This window comes from Diadema antillarum, unplaced genomic scaffold (genome assembly GCF_040938485.1).
Source record: "Diadema antillarum isolate AM-2024a unplaced genomic scaffold, OU_Dant_1.0 seq00002028_RagTag, whole genome shotgun sequence".
NCBI lineage: Eukaryota > Metazoa > Echinodermata > Echinoidea > Diadematoida > Diadematidae > Diadema > Diadema antillarum.
This window is the reverse complement of record NW_027272682.1, coordinates 2,189-28,005: the sequence shown is the minus strand read 5'-3', so window position 1 is coordinate 28,005 and position 25,817 is coordinate 2,189. Positions and strand designations below refer to the sequence as shown.

The window sequence follows — 25,817 nt, the reverse complement described above, 5'->3', positions numbered from 1 at the left end:
TCATGCAAACACATGTTTGGGTTCAAGGCGTTACAATGGGATGTCCAGCATTCCACTACGCTTTTAAGTCATGCTCGGCATCGCTCTAGTTGCAAGACGAAGTTTGGAGATGAAGAACGCATTTTACCTTTCGTTGAATTACAAGCTTTATTTCAATGTAAAATTTTAAATGAAATACTCGAATTGATTTAGAATAGTTTAGGAAAGAATTCAATACTATAAACATATATTTCTAGTTTCTTCGTAATGTGCAAATCGAAATGAAATGAAAATTAGGCCCTCTTAAAAACCCAATATTTTTCTATAATGCGCTCATTTCCGCATGTTAGTTTTCTATCTTTTAATCTGGGATATTTTGACCTTTCAAATAAAGTACTCCGCTAAAGCGTGTTCCAGCGTGCTTTTAAACTATTTGCTGTTAAAATTGTCAGTTTTACACTGCATTTTGATTCGCTGCTCCAATTCAAGGTACACAAATTCATTGTTGCCCTCACATTGAAAGAGAGAGCGAATTGCAGTAGGGGCAAGTATTTCTAGATGTGAGAGCGCTAGTCCCGATTATTGACGCTCTCTTTTGTCAAAGCACATGGGTAACACCTGTAGTTGAACGCATAACTTCTCGGCGGTGCCGCGCATGACTTCAAAGGAGAACAGTAGTTGTCTCTCCTTCTCTAGCACCTCCCTGGTGATACTTACATATTCTAGCAAGAGAACACAGTGTGATAAAAAAGAGAGAAGAAGAAGGAGTGTTGAGGATTGTAAGGTTACCTCATCAATTTATTTAAAAGCTACAAAAATACATTATACAAATTTATAAAGATAAGTATGTAAATAAATTGCAGGTACTCTGATGGTGTAGCCACTTATTAAAAGAACAACAACAAATGCCTACTTCCTGGCATTAGTCACTGATAAATTTGGTCGAAATTCTCCCTACACTGGGACAGTGTCACATATTACTGAGTGTTTGTGCCTGATTGACGCAAGATGTAAAGGCAGGGTGTGCTAATGCAGAAGGTAGATAATCTGATAAGACATGGAACCTTTCAGCCTTGGGGAAAATTCACTGTTAAATCGTGACTGCAGGTAAAGAAAAGAAAAGACTGTACCATGTAATCATTGCCACATTTTTTTCTTTTTTTTTTTCCACATGTATGTGCTAGGTCAAATTACACCTTTTAAGAGTCTTGTATGTGAAAATTTCAACTATTGCACAAAATGCATGAAAGTAGTGTAGAGTTTACACCATCACTGCCAAATTATCAAAAAGTTTAAAAAGCTGTTGGGTGTAGCTGCAGGCAGTAACGGCATCTACCACTAGCTCCGGTTGTGACAACGGTCTGTACTTTCCACTTTGAGAATGAAAAGGGGGAAAATTGCAAGAAGTACATCCGTGTCAGGGTACGTGTTATAACTGATGTATGATAGCTGACTGTACAGGAAGAGTTCCATCGCTTCCAAGTTGGACGAGGCCAGGCATCCTTGATCCAAGGCTAGGAGGAGATGGGAGGAAACATGGTGGCTATTGGGGGTAAGGAGGGCTCCCTCGTGTGACGGGGTGCATTCAGGTTGCGAGGTTGGTGGTCATCTGTCTTGCCCAGTCGAAGGAGGACACTGGAATTTTGAAAACAGACAGACAAACAAACATTTCAAGCTCGCTATTGTCACTCAAGAATACGTCTCCACAAGTTACCATCACACCCACCAGCATTAGATTCATAACTTTCAGGTGGTACCTCTAGTGACTTACACGTAAGTATTATTCCCGTTCTACAAATTCAATCTGTATAGTTCTTGCTCATGTGATTCATGGTAAGTGATCAAGAAATCTTGTACATTCATGCCCATAAATGTGATAGTTCTCAATTGCAAATTTAGCAGCTTGGAAGCTGGTCACACAATTTCCTATATTTGAAATACATGCGACAGTATATAATTATAGCAAAATACCCCCCAAAACAAGTTAGAGTAAATCAAAACAAAAGCATGTTTGTACACAAGATTTGAAAAAGTCCACAAGGACATTTCATGAAGCGCTTTGTCCAACAAATTTGTCGGACAAATTTGCTCTCAGCCAATCACATGTAAGGATTTCAGAAGCTTATAATGGTTTGTCGGAAAAATTATCTGACAAAACGCTTCATGAAATGCCCCCCCAGGAGACAAGTACCACTAGCATGGGAGGGTAGATTTTGTTTCATTGGAAAAAGGACAGAGGACAAAGCTAGCATGATAGGACCGACATGTGAGACTCTGCTCTATGACAAAAGATGGGGCAATAGTCCTTTAATACTCACTCCTGGGCTGCCTTACGTCTCGTGTTGACGTCCATGTCTAGCATCCTGGGCACAGTGACCAGGGCGGTGGTGGTCTCCAAGTTCACTGGCATCTAAGCAGGAGGATAAACACTTAAAGAGATGGTCATGTGGTCATGTGAATTAAAAACTCAAATGGTCTCACTTCCTATTCATTGTTCATATGCATAATTGTTAAAGACTACTCAGTATGCTAAATTTCTGTTTTGTTTCTGCAACCAACAGAAGAATGGACATTAATTTCAAAAGGGCTAGAAACTGAATTAAAAAAGACCCAAGTTTTTAGACCTTTTTTTTTATTTGATAGGTTTTCCTTAAAATATTCCCCTCTCGGCTGCCTTACCCTCCAGAAAGGTCCAGGTTCCCGAAGGAGGGCCATGCTGGTCCCGAGGACTGACTCCTTCTTCATGCTATGGGGGATGTCCATGTGTACCGCGCTGGACTTGATGGTCAGTCGGCGACGTCTGCTGGGCGGCTTGTACGGCTTGAAGGTCGCCGTCACGGGGCGGATCATTCGAATGCCTGCCTCCTGTGACACGGCGTCGAAGCTGGGATGGAAAGACATGTGACCGCATCAGTACTAATAATATTCACTACGTTTATTTGTTTGTTAGTTTCAATTTCCATCTGAGAAGATGGCTGGATAGCCCAAAGTCAGCTGCACTAGCTGGTCTTCCTTGGGGACCAGTTGGATGTGAGGTGATGTGACAACTACATCAGGTTATGCAGCCTGCTCTTTCCAATAAAAGAATAAAGGCAGATCTTCTATGTACATGAGTTGTGACTGTCTTGCACATGGGACCTATACGTCCTATCTGAGGGACAGAGTGTTTTGCCTCTTACTAGAGGGGACGGTATGATTACACACAACATTGCTCAGCAAGACTTGGGAATCAAACCTGGGTCATTTGGATTGGGAGGCACATGTGTTACTGACTGAGCCAAATTACCACCCTGTTCCATATGTGGAACTGCTAACAATTTTATCCTCTGAAGGCGAGGAACAGAACTCAGTACATAAACATTACAAATCACTGAAATATAGAAATAATACTTATATAATGTTTGTTGTTACTTTGAAAGTATTTATAAAGACATTGTCACCTCTCACACACACAAACTTGCCCCTCTAAAATCTGCTATTGCAACTCATTGCACATGTTAATTTTGCTGTTCATCAAAAACATACGGAGAAGAAACACAGCAAAATACAAAAGATGAACCGATGACAATCTCTAAATGATAGCTGTGGACATTTTGTCGAGGAAGTCCTTACAAGCTATGAGGAAGAGTTGACTATGAGGTACAGAAATTGATGTGCCTTAACACATACTCTTGTGATTTAAACTAATAAATTACAAGAAAATTAGATAAATCAAGGCAAGGTGGAAATATTGCTTACAGGAGGAGTGACTTACATGTCAAACATCTGTTCATACAGCTGGGTCCTCTGCTTTTTGAGAGTCTCTCGCTTTTCCCGCCACTTGTTGATGCTCTGAAAAGGATGAAGGCGGAAATTTGTGCAGAGAAAACATCTTCACTGCCACACAAAAATACATAAATTTTATTGAGATTACAGAGTACAAGGGGATACCTCACAGGTGTTTGTTCATGAATACTCCTACATCCAGGGTCTAAGCCTGCAGCAATGAAATTGTTTAACATTCTTACCAGAGAAGCTTTCCAGGTCTTACAAACAATTTTGTCCATGACACTGATGTTAGACCTGTGCAAAAGTAAGCTGCATTACAAAAAGTTGTCACCTCCCAACATTTTAATCCACTAATAACTCTGGGAATCCGATTAAGTGCACAGTTGTACTCGCAGGAATTAAAAGAGCAATCCACAAACAGTCTGAATGAAAATCATAATGAAACTTAAAATACGGCAATATACCAGGTTATGAAAGCATGACAGCACTGGCACACCAAGGCACAAGCATGAAACATCAAAATGACTCTTGTTGGGAAGAGTAATCTCCCGAGGCTCATGACTACAAGAGAGAAAAGGAACATCAGTCAATTAATGTCATCAGGAATCAATACTGTGTTTCTCTATGCCCTAACGGCACGGTGCAAAGTGGACCCTTGTCGCCGATGAATAAAAATCAATTTCATGTTTGAGGTACAAGGGGCAGCCAAGGCCAGTATTCATCAATACAGCGTCTGCCGTCCTTCTTTGTTTTGTTTCTACCATTTTTTTCTTATCCTAAAGATCCTCTTAGATCTGGCAAATCACCAACAACATTACATCGGATGTTCCATTGTGATGAGAATATTTAAGCATCCATCCCCTTTCAGTCAAGATGAGTCTACAGATAGGCCTTGTTACCAAGGGAACTACTAACCTCCGTCATTCGTTTCTCCATTCGCTCCAGAAAGTTGGTGAGCTGCTGGTGTTTGGCCCGCGGCTCATTCTTGGAGCTGCTCAGCTTCTTACACAGCTCGTCTGAGGTTAGAACATATTTTATCAGGAATGGGAGAATAGCAAGGAACCAATATCAAAAACCACATTTTTTAAAACTTATTTACGTCTTACTATTTATAGCTAACCCACATCTGCTTAAAGGACAAGTTCACCTTCATATACATATGGAATGAGTGAGTGCAGCAATATTATTAGAACACATCAGTGAAAGCTTGGAGAAAATCAGACAATCTATTCACAAGTTTTTTTTTAAAGTGTCTGCGTAGTCACTGCTGGATGAGAAGACTACTATAGTGTATAATGTCACATGCATACAACGATATAAGGAAAATATAAAGAGAATCTCACAAATTTTTATTTTTGAAAAAAGTGCACATTTCCTCGACTTGTCGCTGACGTATGTTAAAGGTAATATTATTACCCCTGCCTTCTTAAAGAGGCAAGTCAAGCGTTCTTTTGTTATGAGAGAAAAGTGAACATATGTTGAACTTTCTTTATGTTTTCGTTATATCATTGTACACATATGACATCACAGGCTTTAGTAGTCTTCTCATCCAGCAGTGACTGAGCAGAAACATCAAAAATTCATAACTTTTTAATGGGTTGTCCAATTTTCCTCAAACCCCCACTGATGTGTTCTACTAATATTGCTGCATTCACTCAATCCACATGTCTACGAAGGTGGACTTGTCCTTTAAACATTGGTCTGTGAGAAACTTTTGGGGTTAAATCAAAGCTAAAATTTTCCATACATAAATTGTAATTACTTTTAATACTCAAACATTTCAATACGTACCATTCCAATATAAATATGACCCTGAAATTGGTGTTGAACTTTTGATTTTAGCACAAAATATTCACCTATGGAATTTACAGCTCCTGCCCATTCCACAAAACTCGATGCAGTAGTTTGATAATGAGTGAGAAATAATTACAAATCATGAATTTAAGTAGTCACAGTTTTACATCAAACATATGTTTCAAGGCTTTCTTTCAATGAAAGTGCTTTCCAAGTTTGAAGTCAAATTATGTTCAGGATCAACCTGAATAAAAAAAAAAAAATGTCCCAGTATTGGGGGCCTGTAATAGATGGATTACTCACAAGTTCTTACATACAAATGTATACGTGTATATCATGTACATGTATGACTGATGCGTTGTGCCACTGACTGAATTAGGTGAGGTGACACAACAAACCTTTTTGCTCCTGGAGTCTCCTGAAAGTGATGTACCTCTCAAATAAGCTTCTTAGTCTCATTTCAGGCACTTCCATGGTTTGATTGATGATGTCCACAGTGATCTGAATAAAAAGCACAGAGAATTTCATAGCTAATAATATAATGAATGAAATAAAGAGTACATGAATATATAGATAGAGGAATAAGATAACAAGCAAATGAGTGCATGAATGATTGAATAAATAACTGGGTATGTGAAGAATCAATATATTTGTAGATAAATGAATAAAAATTGATAGATGTATGAGTACATGAATAAATGGAAAGACATATAAAATTGCTGAATAGATAACAGCTAGAAAAAATGTATAACTACCAGCGGATATGAAGTATATACATAGAAGACATTATAAATATAAGTATATAGATATACAGAAGTATAGATAGAAGTACATGGATATATAGATAGAAGTATATACATTGTAGATATATAGATAGAAGTATATGGATATATAGATAGAAGTATATAGATATATAGATAAAAGAATATACTAGTGACAGATCAATACACATGGATTCCCAGATGCAGTCCCATGAGCACAAAGAAGACAGACATTGATAGCCTGACTGGAGAAATAAAGGGAGAAGGGAGAGAAACAGACATAGAGAGGGAGAGACAGAGATAGAGATAGACAGATAGATAGATAGATAGATAGATAGATAGACAGATAGATAGATAGACAGATAGATAGATAGAGAGATAGATAGATAGATAGATAGATAGACAGAGAGATAGATAGACAGACAGATAGACAGATAGATAGATAGATAGATAGACAGACAGATAGATAGATTGATAGATAGATAGATAGATAGAGAGATAGATAGATAGATAGATAGAGAGAGAGAGATAGATAGATAGAGAGATAGACAGATGGATAGATAGATGATAGATAGACAGATGGATAGATAGATAGATAGATAGATAGATAGATAGACAGATGGATAGATGGATATATAGATAGACAGATAGGATAGACAGATGGATAGATAGATAGATAGATAGATAGATAGATAGATAGATAGATAGATAGATAGATAGATAGATAGATAGATAGATAGATAGATAGATAGATAGACAGAGGGTGAGAAAAATCCTTTTTATCTCACTGTGTGGAGCTCCAGAGATATCTTATTCTCCTTGAAAGCCTCCTCTAACAGGCTCAAATTCTTCATCTGGTCTGACACTTTCATCCTGATCTGCTCCACGTTGGGCTTCTGCATCCGTGGTGCTGGCTGTTGGGGAAGAAACAATGAAATTGAATGAATTCCCGTTTCAAAATTTGAAAGAGGCTGCTATCACAGTTTGGCTGAAATATGCTAATGTTAATAATGCTATTAACGGCATAAGTACAATTTGCAAACAAACTAATGTCAACTGGAAGCTAGTTAATAGAAAACTACATGAAAACTACAATGTCCAGCTCAAAATTCTCTGTAATGGACTAAAATATGACATTTGGGTTGACCAACTCAAATTTTTGAGGTTTAGTATTATTATTAACATTTTTTTTTTGTTTTAATGTTTGTCTTGCCTGGGAGAGTAAGCTTTCTCTACATACAGTCAAAATTTGGTTAAAAATGAAATTGAGATATTAATATTTTTTACCATGTCTTTGGACAGATGCTGCTTTCACTGAGAAATAGAATATATTTTCATTGAACACTTCTGCACAGCATGCCCAAGTGTCCCTAATTTCCCATTCCTCTTTGCTCCCTTTACTATGAATCTGCACCTATTCATTATTGTTTACGCTTATCAGGAGTGATTGCAGCACAGAAGAATTATTCAGCACGTACATAGGTTCTTCGCTTTATGAATTGACATACTATGCAGTGCAAATGAGCCACCATTGGTGTTGAGCACTGTATTATTATCATTATATCATTATGATACTGTAGGACAACATTTCTGCCAATAGTAGAGGTCTAAGACTGGGCCTGGTCCTGCATGAAGCACCTGTTCTGGCACACTGTTGAGTCTGGAGACCAGGACCTGCTGGTTCCGTTCCTGTTCAGCGGCGCTGACCCTCATGTTCCTCAGCTTGGCGTCTCGTTTCTTCATCTCCTCCCGGAACGTCGCCTCCCTGGAAGGAAGACAAGACGTCGCCGTGAAGCAAGGGGACGTTTGGCAACAGGGACAATTTTCACACATTTGCGCCACAGCATTATACCAATAAGACATGTAGGTAAAATCATGCAAACTTTGTCATCTACGTTTATGCTACTGTGCCCTATGTATCTTAATTACATTTCAACAACTGGTAGTGTTTCTTTTTTCATAAATGGTAAAAGTTATCTGAATCAACAAATTGTGAGCACTTCCTTGGACACAAATTTCCCCCTTTTCACCTTTTTCAGTTATCAGGTGAGTTTGAGGAGCAGCATGACATATCGCTGATTGTTTTGTGCACTCAGAGACACTACATTTCAGTCAATCATAGTTCTCAGTGGCATCAGTTTCCTATAGATTGTTTTAATTTGCATGGTGGTTCACAACATAGACTCAGATGTGTGGCAATTGCATACAAGTAGGTGTATACTATGAAGGCTATGCTGACGTGTACAGGCTACATTTGTCATAAATCCACTTTTAGGCTATAAATCTGTTTGAAACTAAGAATATAAGGCAAAAAAAAAATCTTATTTGCTTCACATCAATGGCAAATATGTGTAAATGTAATGTGTAAGTATAAAGCTTCGCTGGAATAAAAAAAAAAGTCAACCACATGCCTTTTACTAAGTCACATGCACATACACACAACACACACATACACACACAAAATTAAACTGCACTTTGACCTTTGACCTTCGGAGTAGCTTACATTGTACGGAGCTCCCTCTGGAGGCTGGTGGCATGCAGGATCTGAGCTTTGTGGCGATCCAGCAGGGAGTTGTACTTCTCCTCCTGTGGCATGGTTGAAACAGTGAATCTTTGGATTTTCACTTTTTTTTTATGGGCAGTGGAAGATCTACATCTTAAAAGAGTTATCAACAATTCACAAGCACTGCTTTTTCGCAAGTCCGTCAGGTGAATCAGGGGAAGAAAAAAATAAACAAAATTTATCTCTGCAACCTTTCTTTATCTATACTGGGCAAGGTTAAACACAAAATGTTAAGTGATACACAATCTAGCCCTCTGAGAGCTATGTTGGGAGTTCATCGGACAGATCCAAGAAATAAAAAGTTTTTACTCTGTTGAAGGTGGATATATCTAATAGGACAAGACATGTTTTTTTTTTTTTCTTTTCAATGTACGATGAAATGGTGTATGGCTCATTTCCTCAAATTCTAAGCCATTATTCTATTTTCAAGCAGTACTTTATTACAACTGACATCATCGATGTCAGGGTAATTTGGTCATGAGATGGAAAAACAATGTACAATGTATGTCTCAATTTTGGAAAATTGACTTAGTCATATATTTCGGTTTGTTTTAGTATAATCTAACTTGTAACCACATCTTGAAATCAAACACACCGTGTTTCTGAGATTTGACATCCCCTCCAAATGGAAAATGTTAGAATTTTGTTGACAAAACAATGTAAAAAGCGGTGATACTGTGGCCACCTCTCAGTGCTTGTCCGGCACGAGCTGCATGTTTGCAAATTTTTGAATTCAATTTACTGGAAAAGCGGTTACATGTACAATAGATACGCCGTTTTGCCATCTCACGGCCAAACTGCCCCAAGTGGCCTCGGGCAGAAACTGGCAACATGAAGTGCTGAATTAACACTTAACCTGGAGTGTCTGAAGAGGCGGGGGGGGGGGGGGGGGAGATTATCTGGACATTGTCAGGGTAATTCAAGCATTTTAAATTACCAAATTATGTGATTTCTGGTGGAAGGATAGTATGGCATGCAAGAAGGCAACCATCTACTCACATTGATTCGCTTCATCTCCTCAAAGCTGACCTGAGCTGCATTCATCTGCTCCTGGTACTAATGGATGAAGTCATGGATATAAGAGAGGAGCGGAAAACATGATGTCAGAAAGCTTGCTAAAGTTGTTATTGATTTTGCTGTTAGAAATTAATTTTGCTGTCAGAACAAAAAGTCCATTTTAGGTAATCATCTATTACACATACTGTAATTCTTTGGAAGTATACATGTAAGTAGTCGAATAGGTGCCTTGATAGGCAAAAGATAGAAGCATTCAAAGTTCTAAAAGATAGAAAGTTATAACCATTCTGTGAACAAGTGCCGGTAGAAACAGGGTGGTCAATGTATCCAGAAATATCACGATAGTATACAAATTCCAAAGACATTTGAAACTGTAATTTTGTTTTGCTAGACTTCAACCTGTTTTCTAAATAAATCTAGAATACCATACATGTCATTCAAACATCAACTGCAGAGCTATTGCTAGGTAGTTAAGTCAAATGTACAAACTGTGTCAGTGGAATTTGCGGGGCTGGGCCTGTTCAAGTGGCAAGAAAAGCACACCCAAATTCCTCAAAAAATGCTTTGCCATAAGAGGATCATAAGTCTGTCTTTTTCATTTACCTTTAACAACAAATCCAGAAATATATGAAATGAGGGCAAAAAGAGCAACAATATCAGAAAAAAGGGGTATACACACAAATTAATTTCATTAGAAAAGACTGAGAGTGAATGATGCCATCCCGTTGCCATGCCAACCTTGATGATCCTCTCTTGGAGCTGCTGATTCTCTTGCTGGAGTTTGTCTGCCTCCAGGTTGCACTCGGCTGCTGGTGGGGTGGCTGGGGCTTTCTGCTTGGCCAACAACGCTTCCTTCAGCTCAATGCGCTGTGCGAGGCAACAAAATAAATTGTGATTTGACCACATTTGATATGCAGAACCTTCAGCATCTCATGGACCTGTCGGTCTTTGTTTAAAGAAATCCAGACTATACATTTGTGCATGGTCTCTTTGAATGGTTTAATCTGTGAAATGCAGACACCAGCTAATGTTACAAACTGTCTCATGAAAGCAAATGCTGTATAGTATGTTATTATGCCATATATTTTGTGGAGTTTTTATTTTTGTGATTTCTTTTTTTACTTGGGTGCAGTTTGCAAAGTTTTAAAACACATGAAAATAACAACCCTGAACCCAACATGAATGCGATGGGCATGCATGCTCTTCTCTATCCATTGCTCTACTCCACTATGGCAAATTTAACCACTTATGAAATTGTCAGGAAGTTCCAATTTGTGAACATTCTGTCTCACTAATTATATGGTATATACAGTGTAGAATGATGTTGGGTTTACATGCCATCCCTCATGCATGATATTTTGAGCTTGAAATCAAGGTTGAAGTATGCAGTCAAAGAATTGATGATTACCTCTGCAAACATTTCAGTATGTTACCATTAAACTGTGATAACAAAATCAAATCCCATAGTATGATGATTGACTGATTTACATGCAGGACCTACAAAATGCTCACCTTATTCATGAGTGCTTGAGCAAGCTTTGATTCTAGCGATACCAACACTGTAACCACGACAACAATAATATTGTGCAGGTTGTGCACGAAACAAAGAGAATGGAAAAATCACAGAGAAACAGAAGGATGAAAGTTAGAGAATTCAAACAGAATGAGGAAAGAAGAAATTGGTGAAGTGGAAAAACAAGGTGTCTCGATACAGAATCATGCAGCTGTAGCAGTGATGATGAACTTTAGGGTGTTTGCATCATGATATACTCAGTATGCAAGAGTTATGTGATCACTAATGGTTAATAATGCATATACACGTATTATACCGTATGATGCCATAAGCATTACAGGGTGGTGGTGCTGGCGGATGAAGAGCAATGATCATTATTGGCTAGGCTGGACTAAAGCTCCTGATTGCAAGTAGGTGAATTTACAACTTCGACAGATCACTGTACAACTACTTCAGTTGGATGCACATGACAGATTTTAATACTTCTTTTCAAAGTAAATGGAAGGAAGTCTACAGAAATGGCACCAAAAAATTGTGGATTCATTCATAATATGTCGCAAGGTGATTTTAAAAAAAAAGGGGAGTAGTTTTACAATTCGTCTGATTGGCAAATTATCTGAAATTATCTGGGTTTTTTTTTGTCAAAAATAGGAATAGGCCTACTAGCAAACAATGACAAAAGAAATATTTTCCAGTTATCAGCAGACAGTGAATCTAACATCAAATTCAAGAAAGTTAAATAGGCCAGGACAATAAATCAAAGCAAAGACGAAATGTAAATATTAAAAAGAAAGTGCGTAGTTAGTTGCACAAGGTGAATCTATGATGTGCAATGGGAAGGCTTTAATGTGAACATATACATGACTTTAGTCTGATAATATACTCATTCCATCCACAGGAATACATGCATCTGGTGCAACAGGTAGGAGATGAGGTGTTAGCAGTAAGTGAAAGTAATGAAAAGGGAAGACAATTGATGGAAACTATGACATCATAATAGCATGAAATTCATCTTAACAGGCTCGTTAACTACTTTGTAATAAAGATATGAACCATCTTGTCTATGTTTTCCTGAGATGTATAGAAATTAATTGTCAAGCTATTTTGAATGTTATTTATGAAATAAAATGTATTTTGACATTTTGAATCTAGGTTGTATGCATCAGATAATTGTTCTCATGTTGGGCAAGTTTTAAGGACAGCTTTCTGGCTGCAAGGAACATCCTGCTTTAAAAAATGTTTGCATAGAATTTGAACATGTTAGTACTAAACTGGTCTATTCCTAACATGCAGAATACTGGATGGAATGGGAATATTTTTGGATTTATAGATGATGGGGCAAAAAGAACAAAGAGAATCATACGATACATTGCTAGTTGAGAGTCAATAAGGCACCTTGTCCACAGACTTCATCGAAACATACATGTAAACACGAAAATGAAGTGCACGCAAATCTACTTTCGGAGAACAGGTCTCCATGTAATTGCGATGCAGTAACAGAGCGCATGTGAGCACATTCAACTGGAAAATACTATAACTCTATGGTGTCAAATTAATCAGGGAAATGTTAATCAGAATAGACTGAGCAGAAAAAAGAAGATCAAAGGCAAAGAGCCCGTCAAAAACATTGTTGATATTATTTCACTCACATTCCAAAGCGTTGCCTGCCATTTGGTTTAACACTCTCCGCAAGTCAGTCGAAACTTTCTAGAATGATAAAAATAAAGTTTTCCCAAACAAAAAATATGAAAGAGAGAAAATCACTCATGTAACCAGCATCTACATATTGATATATTGATCAGTTTGAAGTTGACAATGTATGTAGAATATTGAATAAATTCTAAAAATGGGACTCCTTTGTCCTGAAATATCAAGGACTAACCAAGCTAAAATGCTGTCTGTTCTGTAAGTGGAGAAACACACAAAAATAACTTATACCAGAAAAATATACGAAATCTTCATTTTCATTTTGCAATTTGGTTGGTGGAGAAGGAAACTATTTGGTTTGTAGCATTGCTAAATGATTTCAACAAAATTATTACCAGTATATACAGTTCAAAATATGTACACAAACATCAAAAGAGACTCTTATCATAAATTAAACATATAGGGGGGGGGGGTAGGGGACTAACCTCCTCGATGACCAGATTGTCCATTTGTCTGATTTCATGCGCTGTATCCAGCAAACCTGGTGCAGGGATGAAAAACACAGGGCACTCTTGATTACTTTTGGAATGCAACATTTAGCAGGGAAAAACAACAACAAAATATATTATCACATCTGGTCTGTTACTGTGTACAATATCTATCTCATGAGCACACGATTTCATGAATCAGGACTTGTAAAATAAGTTAACAGGTGGTCAAATTCACTAATAGGAACTGAAGAAACAAAAGGAGAAATAAATTCTATCCCTTTCTAATATGCAAGGCAGGTGATTTCTTACCTTTGAGATAATGGAAATTACATATCATGTCATGGAAGGCATTATTCTTGTGCATTTTCAATTTCATGACTGAACATCAGCTACCTCACAAATTCTTGAAACTAAACACTGCAAACTGTTGTGGCATTTACAGTGCTCCTAATTGACTGAGAAATTATGATTTACAACTAGATGCATACTGTTATTGCGCATTAATTTCTATAACTTACACAGAATACATCATGTACACTGTACACTTCAAGCCCATTCTAAAAAATAAAAAAAATAAAAAAAAATCTGCACTGAGACAAACAACTGCACCCAGGAGTAAAAGAAACATAAAAAAGAGATATTCCTTAAATATGAAATACAAAAAATACATTTTTAAAAAATCATATTTTTGTGGCATTTCTTACACAAAATTACAAGGAAAATATACAGGAATTATCTACAAAATACGGTCCCTAAATAAAAAAAAAATATATATATATACATTTTTGGAGGCTAATTTGGAGCAAAAAAATGTGCACAAACAACACTAAATGTAGTCTTTCAATGGAAAAATATTTCAAAAATATCTGCACAGTATACTTGCAGATTCAATCTGCTCGTCAATCTATGCTTACTTTCCTTCTCTAGAAGTATGGCGATGCTCTCCTTGAAGCGGTTTATCGCCCTCGTGAGGTGGATGCTCTCTTTGTGGATATTAGCCAGCTGCGTCTTGTTGTCGGCCTCCTGGCGCCGCTTCTCGGCCAACGTCCTGGACGGGGTCAAAAGCGAGGGGTCAAGGTTCATCATCAGAAAGAAAATATTGAGAGACTTGTGATCAGCAGTGAAGACCTAAACTCTCTTTAAATCTTATACCCCTACAAATAGTTGTGAAAACATACATGTCATAGCACTGATTTCTTCTCTACAGAGTACAATATGCGTGGACAAACCTAATTGTTTTATTTCCAGTTTTTCCTCCAGACCAAGCATTTCATCACATGCCACTGTATCTAGACAGTCACACCTTCCCACATAGGAACATTCTACTAAGTTTTCATTGTTATTTTGTGGGCATTTGTCTCTAGTTCTGATATGTTTTCCAATCTGCCATTCTGACTTGGCTAGTTAAATTCATAGCAGTTTTCCCTAATAGTGTCTATATATTCACAATCCAGAAAGTGCAGAATGACCATAGTCTTTTAATTTGTTGAGGACGGACTGATTTTGCTACAACACGCATTTTCCATAGACACCTACCTGAGTATACTTGGGACTCGTCCTCAATGGGTTAATTGAGATATGCAAACATCATTACATATTCTAAACTTGGAGAGAGTTCATGACCTGTTGACATTTGACCTCTCACCTCTGCCTTTCTTTCTCCAGGTAGTCCTTGAGTTTGTTGATCTCCTCCTCGTAGTCTTGTCTGATTCTAGCGATGCGCTGCTTGGACTGGATGGAGGAGTCGTTAGTCGTGACCTCCTTGACCTTGGGGGCTTTCTGGAACTCCCTCACCTGTCTCGTCAGGTCTGCTATCCTTTGTTCCTGTCCCATTCAATGGCAAAGATTCAAAATCATTTAAAGGGACATTCCAGACGATTTTCATAATTTTACATCATGTAGTACATAAATCGACAACTCCATGTATAGATTTGCAGAATTTATTGTGGTTCTTGAGCAGAGAAACAATACTTGGAAAAACCGTAAACAAATTACACTGAACAAGGATGATGACATAGGAGGTTCACATATTTCAGAAATGTAGCAGTGTAATTCCATTGCAATACCGCTTGCTTGCGAGTTCACCTGTGTATAATCTATGCATGCCTTCTTCTTTTGTTCTGCTTCCGTGAGCCCCAACTCATGCATTCTTATGATGACTCTGCCATGTCATCATCCTTGTTCATTGCTATTTGTTCTAAATGTTGAAAATATTCTTATTCTTCATCCCAATTATCACAAATTCTGAAACTCTGTCCTCAGTATAACTAATTTATAGTTGTTCAAATGTAAAAATCTGAAAATCATCCGGAGGTCTCCTTTAATACACAATTTTGCATTGGTAGTTATACACCCTGTCTGCATTACGAACGTCGCAATTTGATCCCACTCAAAGTTGAATTTAGAGAATATCTTTGCTTTAACTGTAAAAAATTCATATTTTGATTCAGTCCAATACAAATATATGCATCTTTGATATCTGCTAAAAACTATCTATTTCCACTCGTCCATGAAGACTTTAATACCTGTTTGACAATGGTTTCTTCTCTGGAGTCCAGCTCGGCTCTCTGGCTTGATATTTCACGGTGAAGATCATCAATCTATTCAAAAAAGAAAGAAACAAGGAAAGAAAAAAAGAAAGAAACAAGGAAAGAAAAAAAGAAAGAAAGAAACAAAGAAACAAACAAACAAACGAAGAAAGAAAGAAAGAAAGAAAAAATATGCAATGTTAAAGTGGATAGAGAAATGGACCACTCGAAATTAAATCAGAATCTGACGCACAAAGATGATAAACTCAGAAAAATCATTCTGAAAAGTGTGGGAAAGGCTGAAACCTCTAAGGAGTTGGACCACATACATTGTATCTGAACAATCTAATGTAGATATCAGCTTATCATTCAGGGACACATTGTTACTTAGCTTGGGGAAGGCTTAACCCTTTAAAGATCTTCTGTAAAAATATCGCTTCTCATGAATGCGAGATTCACACATTATACATGACTTGTACTCATAACACATCACCACGTACTATCTTCAATTACCAGAAATGCCTTTTTATGTCATTTCACAGTATATGCTCCACTTTATATTTACCATACAGTTGTGCTAACTTACTTCATCTTATAACATTCACCATTATAAAATAACAATAATCAAGGGTATCTATATCAAAACATAGGGCACATATGATTCTCATATAAAAGACATTTATGAAGTATCAGACTCACAACATGATTATGAAACATGAAAAGCTTGCATCTGGTTACAATCAGCATGAGGAAGGCAGTGGTGGAGGGATTGAGAAAGATACTTGGGGATTAATATCAATCTTACATCCTTCTTAAGATCCTTCATCTGGTTTTTGTACTGTTCCCTCAAGGAGTCAGACCGGTTCTTGCCATCTTGTTTCTGGAATTCTGCCAAATCCAGCTGATGGGCATATTCCTCCTGCAATTCTACATGAATCATAACAAATGTGATTTTTTTTTTAAATTGTCAATTTCATTCAACATGCCATCTTCATGTCATATTTGTAGACGTAAGGAGATATACGACAAAAAACAGAGGATTCCAGGGTAAAACAGAAATGATCACTTATCACACTTTCACATATATTGTGAAAGAGCTTTCATGATATGATATCATTTAAGAAAGAAACTAAAATTCAATTTTTTTTTTTTTATCCTTTATAATTCTATCAAACAAATCTAATATGCAAATGTACAACTTTATCAATTACCGGTACTTACAAAAACAGAAAGTTTAAAGATAAACAGTACTCTGTTGCCTTTGAGGTGTCAAATATAATTCTTGGTTCATAAACAATAAATGAAAAGTTTCTTTATTATGCAGTGTACCTACACGTCTACATAGAATAATTTTCTTTTTCAAAAACCCATCTCATGCTTTGCTGTCACAAACATCAATCTCATTGATCAGTTGAAAATCCAGCACACTTCACAAAGTTTGCAAACTTACGGAGACTCTCCCGCAGCTCTGCCTCCAGATTCTCAATCACTCTCTCAAGTTTTCTAGCCGTGTCCTGCAGGACAGCAATCGATATCATACAATTTAGTCAAATACCGGTCAACCTCATCTAAACCATTGAAATCTAAAGGGACTGGTAAAAATCTTTCCATTTCCGTGAATGTTGACTTTCAATACAAAACAGAATAAGCACCATAAACAACACTGTGTTAACAATTATCAAAGAAGTATCAAATGTATCAAAAATTATGAGAAGAAATTCAATTCAAATTTTAATTCGTTTTTTAAAAAGAACATAGACATTTAACTTTCCTTGGTAACAGAGAATAAGGTTTTATAAGGAAAACAAAGTAAACTGAGAAGAGTAGAAAAATAATTGGGGAACCGTGTAGTACTAATACATTGTCATGAGAACTGAAGTGATAAAGATGAAATAACAGTACGCAAACTTCAAAAAATGGAGAGGCCCACTAAAAGGACAAAGCTTATAGAATGTGGGCCCCTAAGGTATAGAATGTCAATAGAAAAATAAGTAAATGCACACAGGAGAAAAAAAAAAGGTCTGGAAGCCCACTAGGAAGACAGAGTAACAAACAGACACACATACATATGTGAATGAACATTAAATGAGACTGGAACAACAATGGAAGTAATAAAGGGAGACTAAGAGACTAGACTAACATGACAGGAAGACAACATTATTGCAAGAGTGACATTCTTCTTCTTTTTTTTTTAAATAGACACGGACAACAAAGCATGATACATTAATGGTGAAAATTCTCAGCATTTCAGAAAATAGTATGTTGGCAGATGGTAGCAGAGAAACACTAAATGAAGGAAAATGAAAACAGGTGAGAAATATACCCGAGATATGAACATACTCTTATATTACAAGATACAGATGGTTGTTTGAAAGCCCACTGAAGCTTACCTCTTCATTTTTGTACTTGAACTCAAGCTCCTCCACAATCTTCTCATGATCTTCAGTCATTTTTGTCATGGCTTCATTGGCCTTCTTGAGGTTTTCAAGGGCAGTGTCTGATAAAACATTGAAACATGATACCAAATACAAAATGAAGAAACTATGATTAAACAGAAGATGGATACTTAAAATGGTTATCTACTATTTATTACTAATTCCCAGAAAAACAAATTCTTCTCTCGAGTATGATGTTTGTCAGAAGGTATTACTTCAGATGAAAAAGTGTTGAATGACAAACTTAAAGCAAAAGACACATCACAGAGATATGACATAGAGATATGAGTCAAACAGCTAATGACAAGAACTAAGGGGTAGGGAGGGTAATGTTGTTGTGGGGAATGGAAACATTTTACTTTTTGAGCTGTGGTTAGCATAATTAATGATACATGATTTCCTATACCTTTAATCTCTTGTTCATATTCTTCTTATCCTCCTCCTGCTCCACTTCAGTCATTACTCTGCTTCATTAAAACCTGAAGTTTTGTTTAGTTGATGCTATCAAGTTAAAAGCTGCTAACGAAAGTAGGGTTAAACATATTGATTAAAGTCGCAAATCATTTATCGCCAATGAAGGCTTCAACACTCACGTTAGTCAATACTTGGTTCATGCACTTGCACTTGCACCAAATTTTAACCCTTTAGCAACTGAAGATTCTGTACATTATGGCCTACTGTTCCCTGAAAGACACAGAAATATTCCTCTCATTTTGACAACTTTCTAAATTATGTAAAAATAGATCATGCACTGCATTTTATTTTTGTCTATTATAAGTTATGCTTACTTGGAAGCCTATGAAGACTTGTGTGTCACAGAAATAATTCTGACATACTTTTTTGGACCTATGACCACTTTCAAATTACAAAATCACATGTTCTATATGAAAACAATAAAATTAGTAAAGCATGAAACGATAAAAAAGCAGACGGGCGGTTTCGGGCGGTTTAGGGATTATAATCTAACGGGTGGTTTCAGGCGGTTCAGTTACTAAATGGGATAAGCAAGAGTGACCACTATGTCTATTATCAACTCACTTCTTTCGCTCTCCATTTCCTTCAGCTGGGCAGCCATCTTTGGTGAAGCCTCGTTGCCGGTGGAGACAGCTTTCTGCAGTTGGGTTTTGACTTCTGTCGTCTCCTTCTTTGCCTCCTTGACTTTGGTTTGCAGATCGCTCTACAGAAACGAAAGACAGATAGGTGCTAATAAAATGTAACTGATCAGAAAAAGAATAAAAAGGTTTCCAGAAATGTCAAATGAAAATAACAAATGACCACCATATAAGTAATAATGCATTGTATTTGACTTTGATTGTCAAGGAACAACCCAGTGAAAATTCAACCTAAAGAATTAGGAACAGCAGGCCCTATAGCCAGCCATTTGGACCTCAGTACTCCATTTCCATTGCAACTTATAGTCACACCTTTGTAACAAAGGTTGTTTTGTCAATGACTAAGCGTGCCCAATTACTGCCTGACAGAGCAACAAATAATGAACACAAATTAAGATAATTAATTAAGTAATTAATCAATTAATCAACCAATAGATTAATCACTATTGGTAAGTGCATTGATTTAAGCAGAAGTAGATGGAATAGCCTGTTACTACATTCTCAGAGGAAAATTATCAATGAATTTGAATACATTAGAAAGACTTGCTTTTTTGACAATGGAAAAGGAAATTTTGTTTTCATTTTTCTATCTGACAAGATGGCTGGATGGCCCATATTCAGCTGCACAACCTGGGCCCTCTTTCATAAAGCTGTTCGTAAAGTTACGCATGACTTTACAAACGACTGGAATATGAAGTGCCGATATGTGCCTATTTTTGTTTTTCCTTACATTTCAACAAAGCATGACTGTATGTCAACATTTCATCTACACTGGGGTAAAAATACACTTTCAACTAAAAACATGTGCTAACATGTAAGAATAATCATTATTATCAAAGATCCTACACACTACATAAGATTGTAAACTCTCAGTCGAAAAGTGAAACGTTACCGCTTGGAATTGTGGGATTCTTATGGAGTGCGCCAACTAGCGTTGATCGCGGAAAGTTTCCAGGTGAGCTGTACTTTCCCGATATGTTTGCATAGGACCAAGACAGGCTAAGACAAGAAAGAAGGAATTTTCTGTAAAGAATCATGAGTAAACCTAAGAATTGGTGCAGTGGATTACACTGCATCAATAGCTGTACACCAAACCATCAGCAGGTTTATCATTATTTTGATTTCCCAAAGACTGCACAGCGAGTTTTTGTCTCACCTCGATCCCTGGTCACAGTGAACGGTAGACTCGCACACAGCTCGCTCAGCTCCGCTTGCAGGTCGCTACACTCGCTGTGACTGTGCCCGACCACAAATTATTGTGAGCTGTCTTTGCAAAAGGCTAACACTTGTTTGATCTATACCCGCTCAACGCTAGCGGGGCGGCAGCCACTTCCGTTTCACCAGCGGCCATGTAAAATAGGGAGAGTTTATCATCTTATGCAGTGTAGGATCTTTATTATTATCTGCAGATTTCAACTTTAGCTAGTGAAATTAATGATTAGGAAACCAACTTGGCTTGCCATATCTAAGTTATTCATAAAGTCATTTATAGCTTTACAAACAGCATTATGAAATAGGGCCTAGTCTTCCACTGGGTCTAGTTGCATGCACTCAGAGGGGATCACTCCAATGAGTTATGCACCCTGCTCTTCGTGATGAATGAAGATCTTTCATGTGCATGAATTGAGAATCTCTCACACACAAATCCACCATTTGTGACCCTGCACCTCAAAACAAACACGAAGTCGCCAGACATGAATTTTTAGTTAAGACCATATTCTGAAAGAGCAGACTTTAAGCTTTAAAATGATGTATAACTCAAATCAAATGGACTCTCCTAACCTATCTAAATATTGGAAAGAAAGCACAAACTCAGGAAAAGTGTGAACTGAGAAAAGAGGCTCTGAAGTACGGTGTCTATTCAAGCGCTTAATCTTTACCAAACCGTGCTGGCTGTGCGATGAATGGGACAAAAAACAGGAAGTAAACCATCAGAGTAACAACAATGAAGGTATTATCAAATTGAACTGAAATTAAGCATGCCTCATTAACACATTCTGTCCATAATTAATGCTAACTGTCAAAGCAGTAGCACTATCCTTTCAAAAGTTATTAGAGTTGAAAGTGAAGAGTGTGGACAAGGTTTTTCAGAAATGAAAAAGGGACTCTAAAGACACACATAATCACACTATTCTACCATAAATGTTCGAGATAAACTGCTAAAAAAAACACACTTTCCTGCCCGTTTTATGATACCAAGTTTTAGCATAATGTAAAAGAAGACCCTCTTTTTCAGAAAATATGAAAAAGTCAAGTTCGGCTAGGTTGACCCATTTCACTTATTTTCAGTCCTCACGCAAAATCAGTGTGTGCGACTTTATGTTCGTTTTGAGGTGCACGGTCACATTTTATGTCCTATCTGAAGGACAAAGTGTTTTGCCTCTACTAAAGGGAACAGTATGACAACGCACAACATTGCTCGGTATAGGAATAAGGCTTGTTTGAATTTGAATCAGTGCCCGAACCCGAGCCATTCAATTGCAAGGCAGATACATAACCGACTGAGCCACCTCCCTGCCCGTTTAGCTGACTTACGATCTTATTGTTCGCTTTTGTGATGATCCCCTCGGCCGCTTCCAGACGCTGTGTCTTCTTCTTGATTTCAATCTCCACTTTTTCGTTCTGCTTGGTCACATGGTTGATCTTGCACTGTGGGTATCAGAAAATACCGGGAAGATTTCATAACATTCAACTTTTGGTGTGTATGCGATTATAGAGTCAATGGTTCAATGCTCATATCTACTGCAATACACTATCTTGACAAAATTAGAAAGTGTCCATCTTTCAAATCAATTTTCCATGAAATTCATTGAAAAATTGGAGGGGACATTCTTCAAACAAAACTGCTAAGGTACGAGATGGTTCTCTCTACTGCTACTACTATCACTACCACTACTACTACTTCTGCCAAGACTACTTCCACAAACGTCAATATCATCATTATCAATATCATGAAACACATTTTAGCTATCATGTGATGAAATATTAGTTTAATGTGGTACGCATTCAGAAACTTGTTTTTCAACGTTTGTGATGGGAACAAGTACGAACATTCAGCACAAGGATGTGATGTACATGTATCTCATTCAATGTTTGCACATTTGCTCTTTTGTGAGAGCGCTCCTGCATGTATGTATGTGTGTGTATTTGTGTCTGTGTGTATGTGTGTATTTGTTTGTCTGGAAGTCTGATGAGGGCGCCCTCGTCCTCACCTCACACTCCAGGATGTCCTGTGATAGTCGGCTGTTCTCATGGTTCCGTCTCTCCATGGCCAGGGACATGAAGTTGAACTGCTTCACAGCGTTCCTCATTACTATCAAGATATATGTGGAACATGGTAACATTTAATCCTGTCACTACAAGGGACTTTAAACATTGTGTACAGCACTATGGGCTTTTCTGTGCCAATTGTATCAGCACTCAAAGCATACAAACGGTTTAAGGACAAGTTCACCTTCATGTACATGTTGATTGAGTGAATGCAACAATATTAGTAGAACACATCAGTGAAAGTTTGAGGAAAATCCGACAATCCGTTCAAAAGTTATGAATTTGTAAAGTATCTGCGCAATTACTGCTGGATGAGAAGACTACTATAGTGTGTGATGTCACATGCATACGACGATATAATGAAAATAAAAAGAGAATTTCACAAAATTTTACTTTTTGAATAAAGTGCACATTTCTTGGATTTGTTATTGATGTATGTTAAGGATAATATTATTCCCCTTGCCTTCTGAAAGAGAGAAGTCAAGTATTCTTTTGTTATGCGAGAAAAGTGAAAATAAGGTGAATTTTCTTTATACTTTCTTTATACCGTTGTACTCATGTGACATCACAAGCTATAGTAGTCTTCTCATCCAGCCTTGAGTGAGCAGAAACTTAAAAAATTCATAACTTTTGAACGGATTGTCAGATTTTCCTCACACTCTCACTGATGTGTTTTACTAATATTGCTGCATTCACTCAACCCACATGTCTATGAAGGTGAACTTGTCCTTTAATGATACAATTGGGTTGAAGACAAAAAATTGCAGAAATCACTGCCACTAGCTTTACTCTGTCATTCTTACAGATGTCTTAATGCAGATATCACACAGCACTTTCTGTGAATGCATAGTTCTGATGCTTAAAGTTGCCTTTATAACTAATATTCTGGAATCATACAAGTGAAACATCTTTTGCTAAGGAAAAGTAATTTTTTTCATGTAACATAAACTATCCCTACATACAAACACTTTCATGGTCACCAACTTTCAAAGATACATGGTCTTCAGTGAGCTTTTACACATCTGTTTGCAGCAAAACTGGTCCTAACTATTTTTTCCCTAAATTATTCAGGACGAAAAAACAAAACATAACAAATGCAGTGGCAAGCTATTCTCTGATGCTACGTATTATGAAGGTTTTATTAAAGACATTCATACAATGTATTTGGCCAAAACAGAGATAAATAAATACAACTACTTATATCTTGGGGCAGTTGGTCTGAGAAATAGAAAAATGCAAATTTGTGTGAAAAATACGGTTCATGATATAAGATCACTACATTACTTGTTTATCCCATCATGTATGGTGATAACAAGAATTCACAAAAAATAGAATATTGCTCTATTAAACACAAAATTAAGTTTGTTTACAATCAGATTGTCTCCAAGCTGAGAATATTTGAAAATTATCCCTGTAAACGACTCACAACAAATTTTGAAGACAGTACACTCATTTTCATTGACTAACCTACAGTAGCACTTTAATGTATATACGCTGCTAACACGAGTACATGAAATGCTTTGAATGTTCGAGTACAATACATGCATGCTTGCCAGAGCTGAAGGTTCGAAACTCACCCATGCGATCGTTGTTGGTCCTCGCCATTCGGCAAGCCTGGTCCAGAGAGCTCTCCACGTCTTTGGCGGCGCTCTTCCAATTCTCCGCCTCCTTCAGCATCTGTTCCTCTGCCACAGCAAACATAATGTGTAAATATTGTAAATGTGGAAATTTATGCAGTGTGAAAATTTTTTTGAATGTCGCGAACGCAAATATCCGAACAAGAAAATATCCCAAGATTATATACTGTAAGTGGAAATTTTTGCTGTGTGGAAATTTTCATGAATTTCGCGCAAGAAGCAAACATCCCAAGATCATCTATATTGACAGAACTGTTGAAGCTGGAGTTATTCTAGATCAAGCGCCATGAGCTCCCTCCAAAGGCAGATACCGGAGCTATACAAGAAGCCATCATTATCATCAAGAAACTAGCGCAAAAATTAAAGCACATCTTTTTTTGTCACTGTTACATGCAACAGTATTTTAATAATGTTTTTGATTCTGTGGAATAAAAACAAGGGAAATACATCTTACCCAGCCAGGCGTGAAAAATTTCCACTTTTACAGTACATGACAACACAGAAGAAGTTCAGGACCACTATCCAGGTACTTTGTTACGCTACTAATTTTGTGCATACTGCTCAAAATGACAGCTGTTAGAAAGGGGACTGTGGAATGTTTTGTTAGTGTGGGGGTGCAAGGAGAAGCACTGACCCTTGACTCAGCAAGGGTCGACTCTCTTCCCTCTTTTGATGGTAAGAATCTAAGGGCGGAGTTAAATTCTTTTGTTATGACATGATTCATCCATTTATCTATCTACCTACCTACAGCAGTATCTATGTATCTATGTATCTATCTATTTATCTACCTATCTATCTATCTATCTATCTATCTATCTTTTGATACATTTATGTTGTGTTTTATATGCACGGACCTGCGGAAGAACAGTCTCTGGACTGAAGTATGTGCCGTGCTTAAATAAAAAAATGAAATGAAATGAAATTTATCTATCTATCTACCTATCTATCTATCTATCTATCTATCTATCTATCTATCTATCTATCTACCTACCTATCTATCTATCTACTTGTATCTATTATGATTTATTTACTTATTATGACTATTGTAAGGAAGCCTCCTATCTATCTATCTATCTATCTATCTATTTATCTATCTATCTACATGTATCTATTCTGATTTAGTCATTTATGATTATCATTGTCAGGAAGCCTCCCGAAGAATCAAGAAGATATAGCTGGTCTGTTTCCATACCACGTGAAGGCAACTGAGACTTTTTAGCTTTCTGCTGCAGCATGGCCATTTTATCAAAGGGTTGGTTGGGTACATGGTGGCTACTGTTTCGCTCCTCCTCCGCGGCATAC

General features: G+C 37.2%; 1 protein-coding gene across 1 annotated transcript; it reads right to left on the bottom strand.

The window, feature by feature from the left end:
• Positions 1-1,326: 1,326 nt before the first annotated feature.
• On the bottom strand, positions 1,327-25,817 carry LOC139713664 (uncharacterized; the record flags this gene model as incomplete). Its single annotated transcript, XM_071625366.1, has 25 exons — positions 1,327-1,614; positions 2,298-2,389; positions 2,659-2,863; positions 3,734-3,810; positions 4,663-4,763; positions 5,940-6,042; positions 7,091-7,216; positions 7,941-8,067; positions 8,806-8,888; positions 9,865-9,921; positions 10,621-10,749; positions 11,395-11,441; positions 13,045-13,102; positions 13,528-13,583; positions 14,448-14,581; positions 15,179-15,357; positions 16,059-16,133; positions 16,867-16,988; positions 17,512-17,575; positions 18,452-18,558; positions 19,535-19,673; positions 22,144-22,257; positions 22,821-22,921; positions 24,456-24,563; positions 25,711-25,817. Coding segments are annotated over 25 exons (2,632 nt in total), but the record flags the coding sequence as incomplete, so codon positions are not given.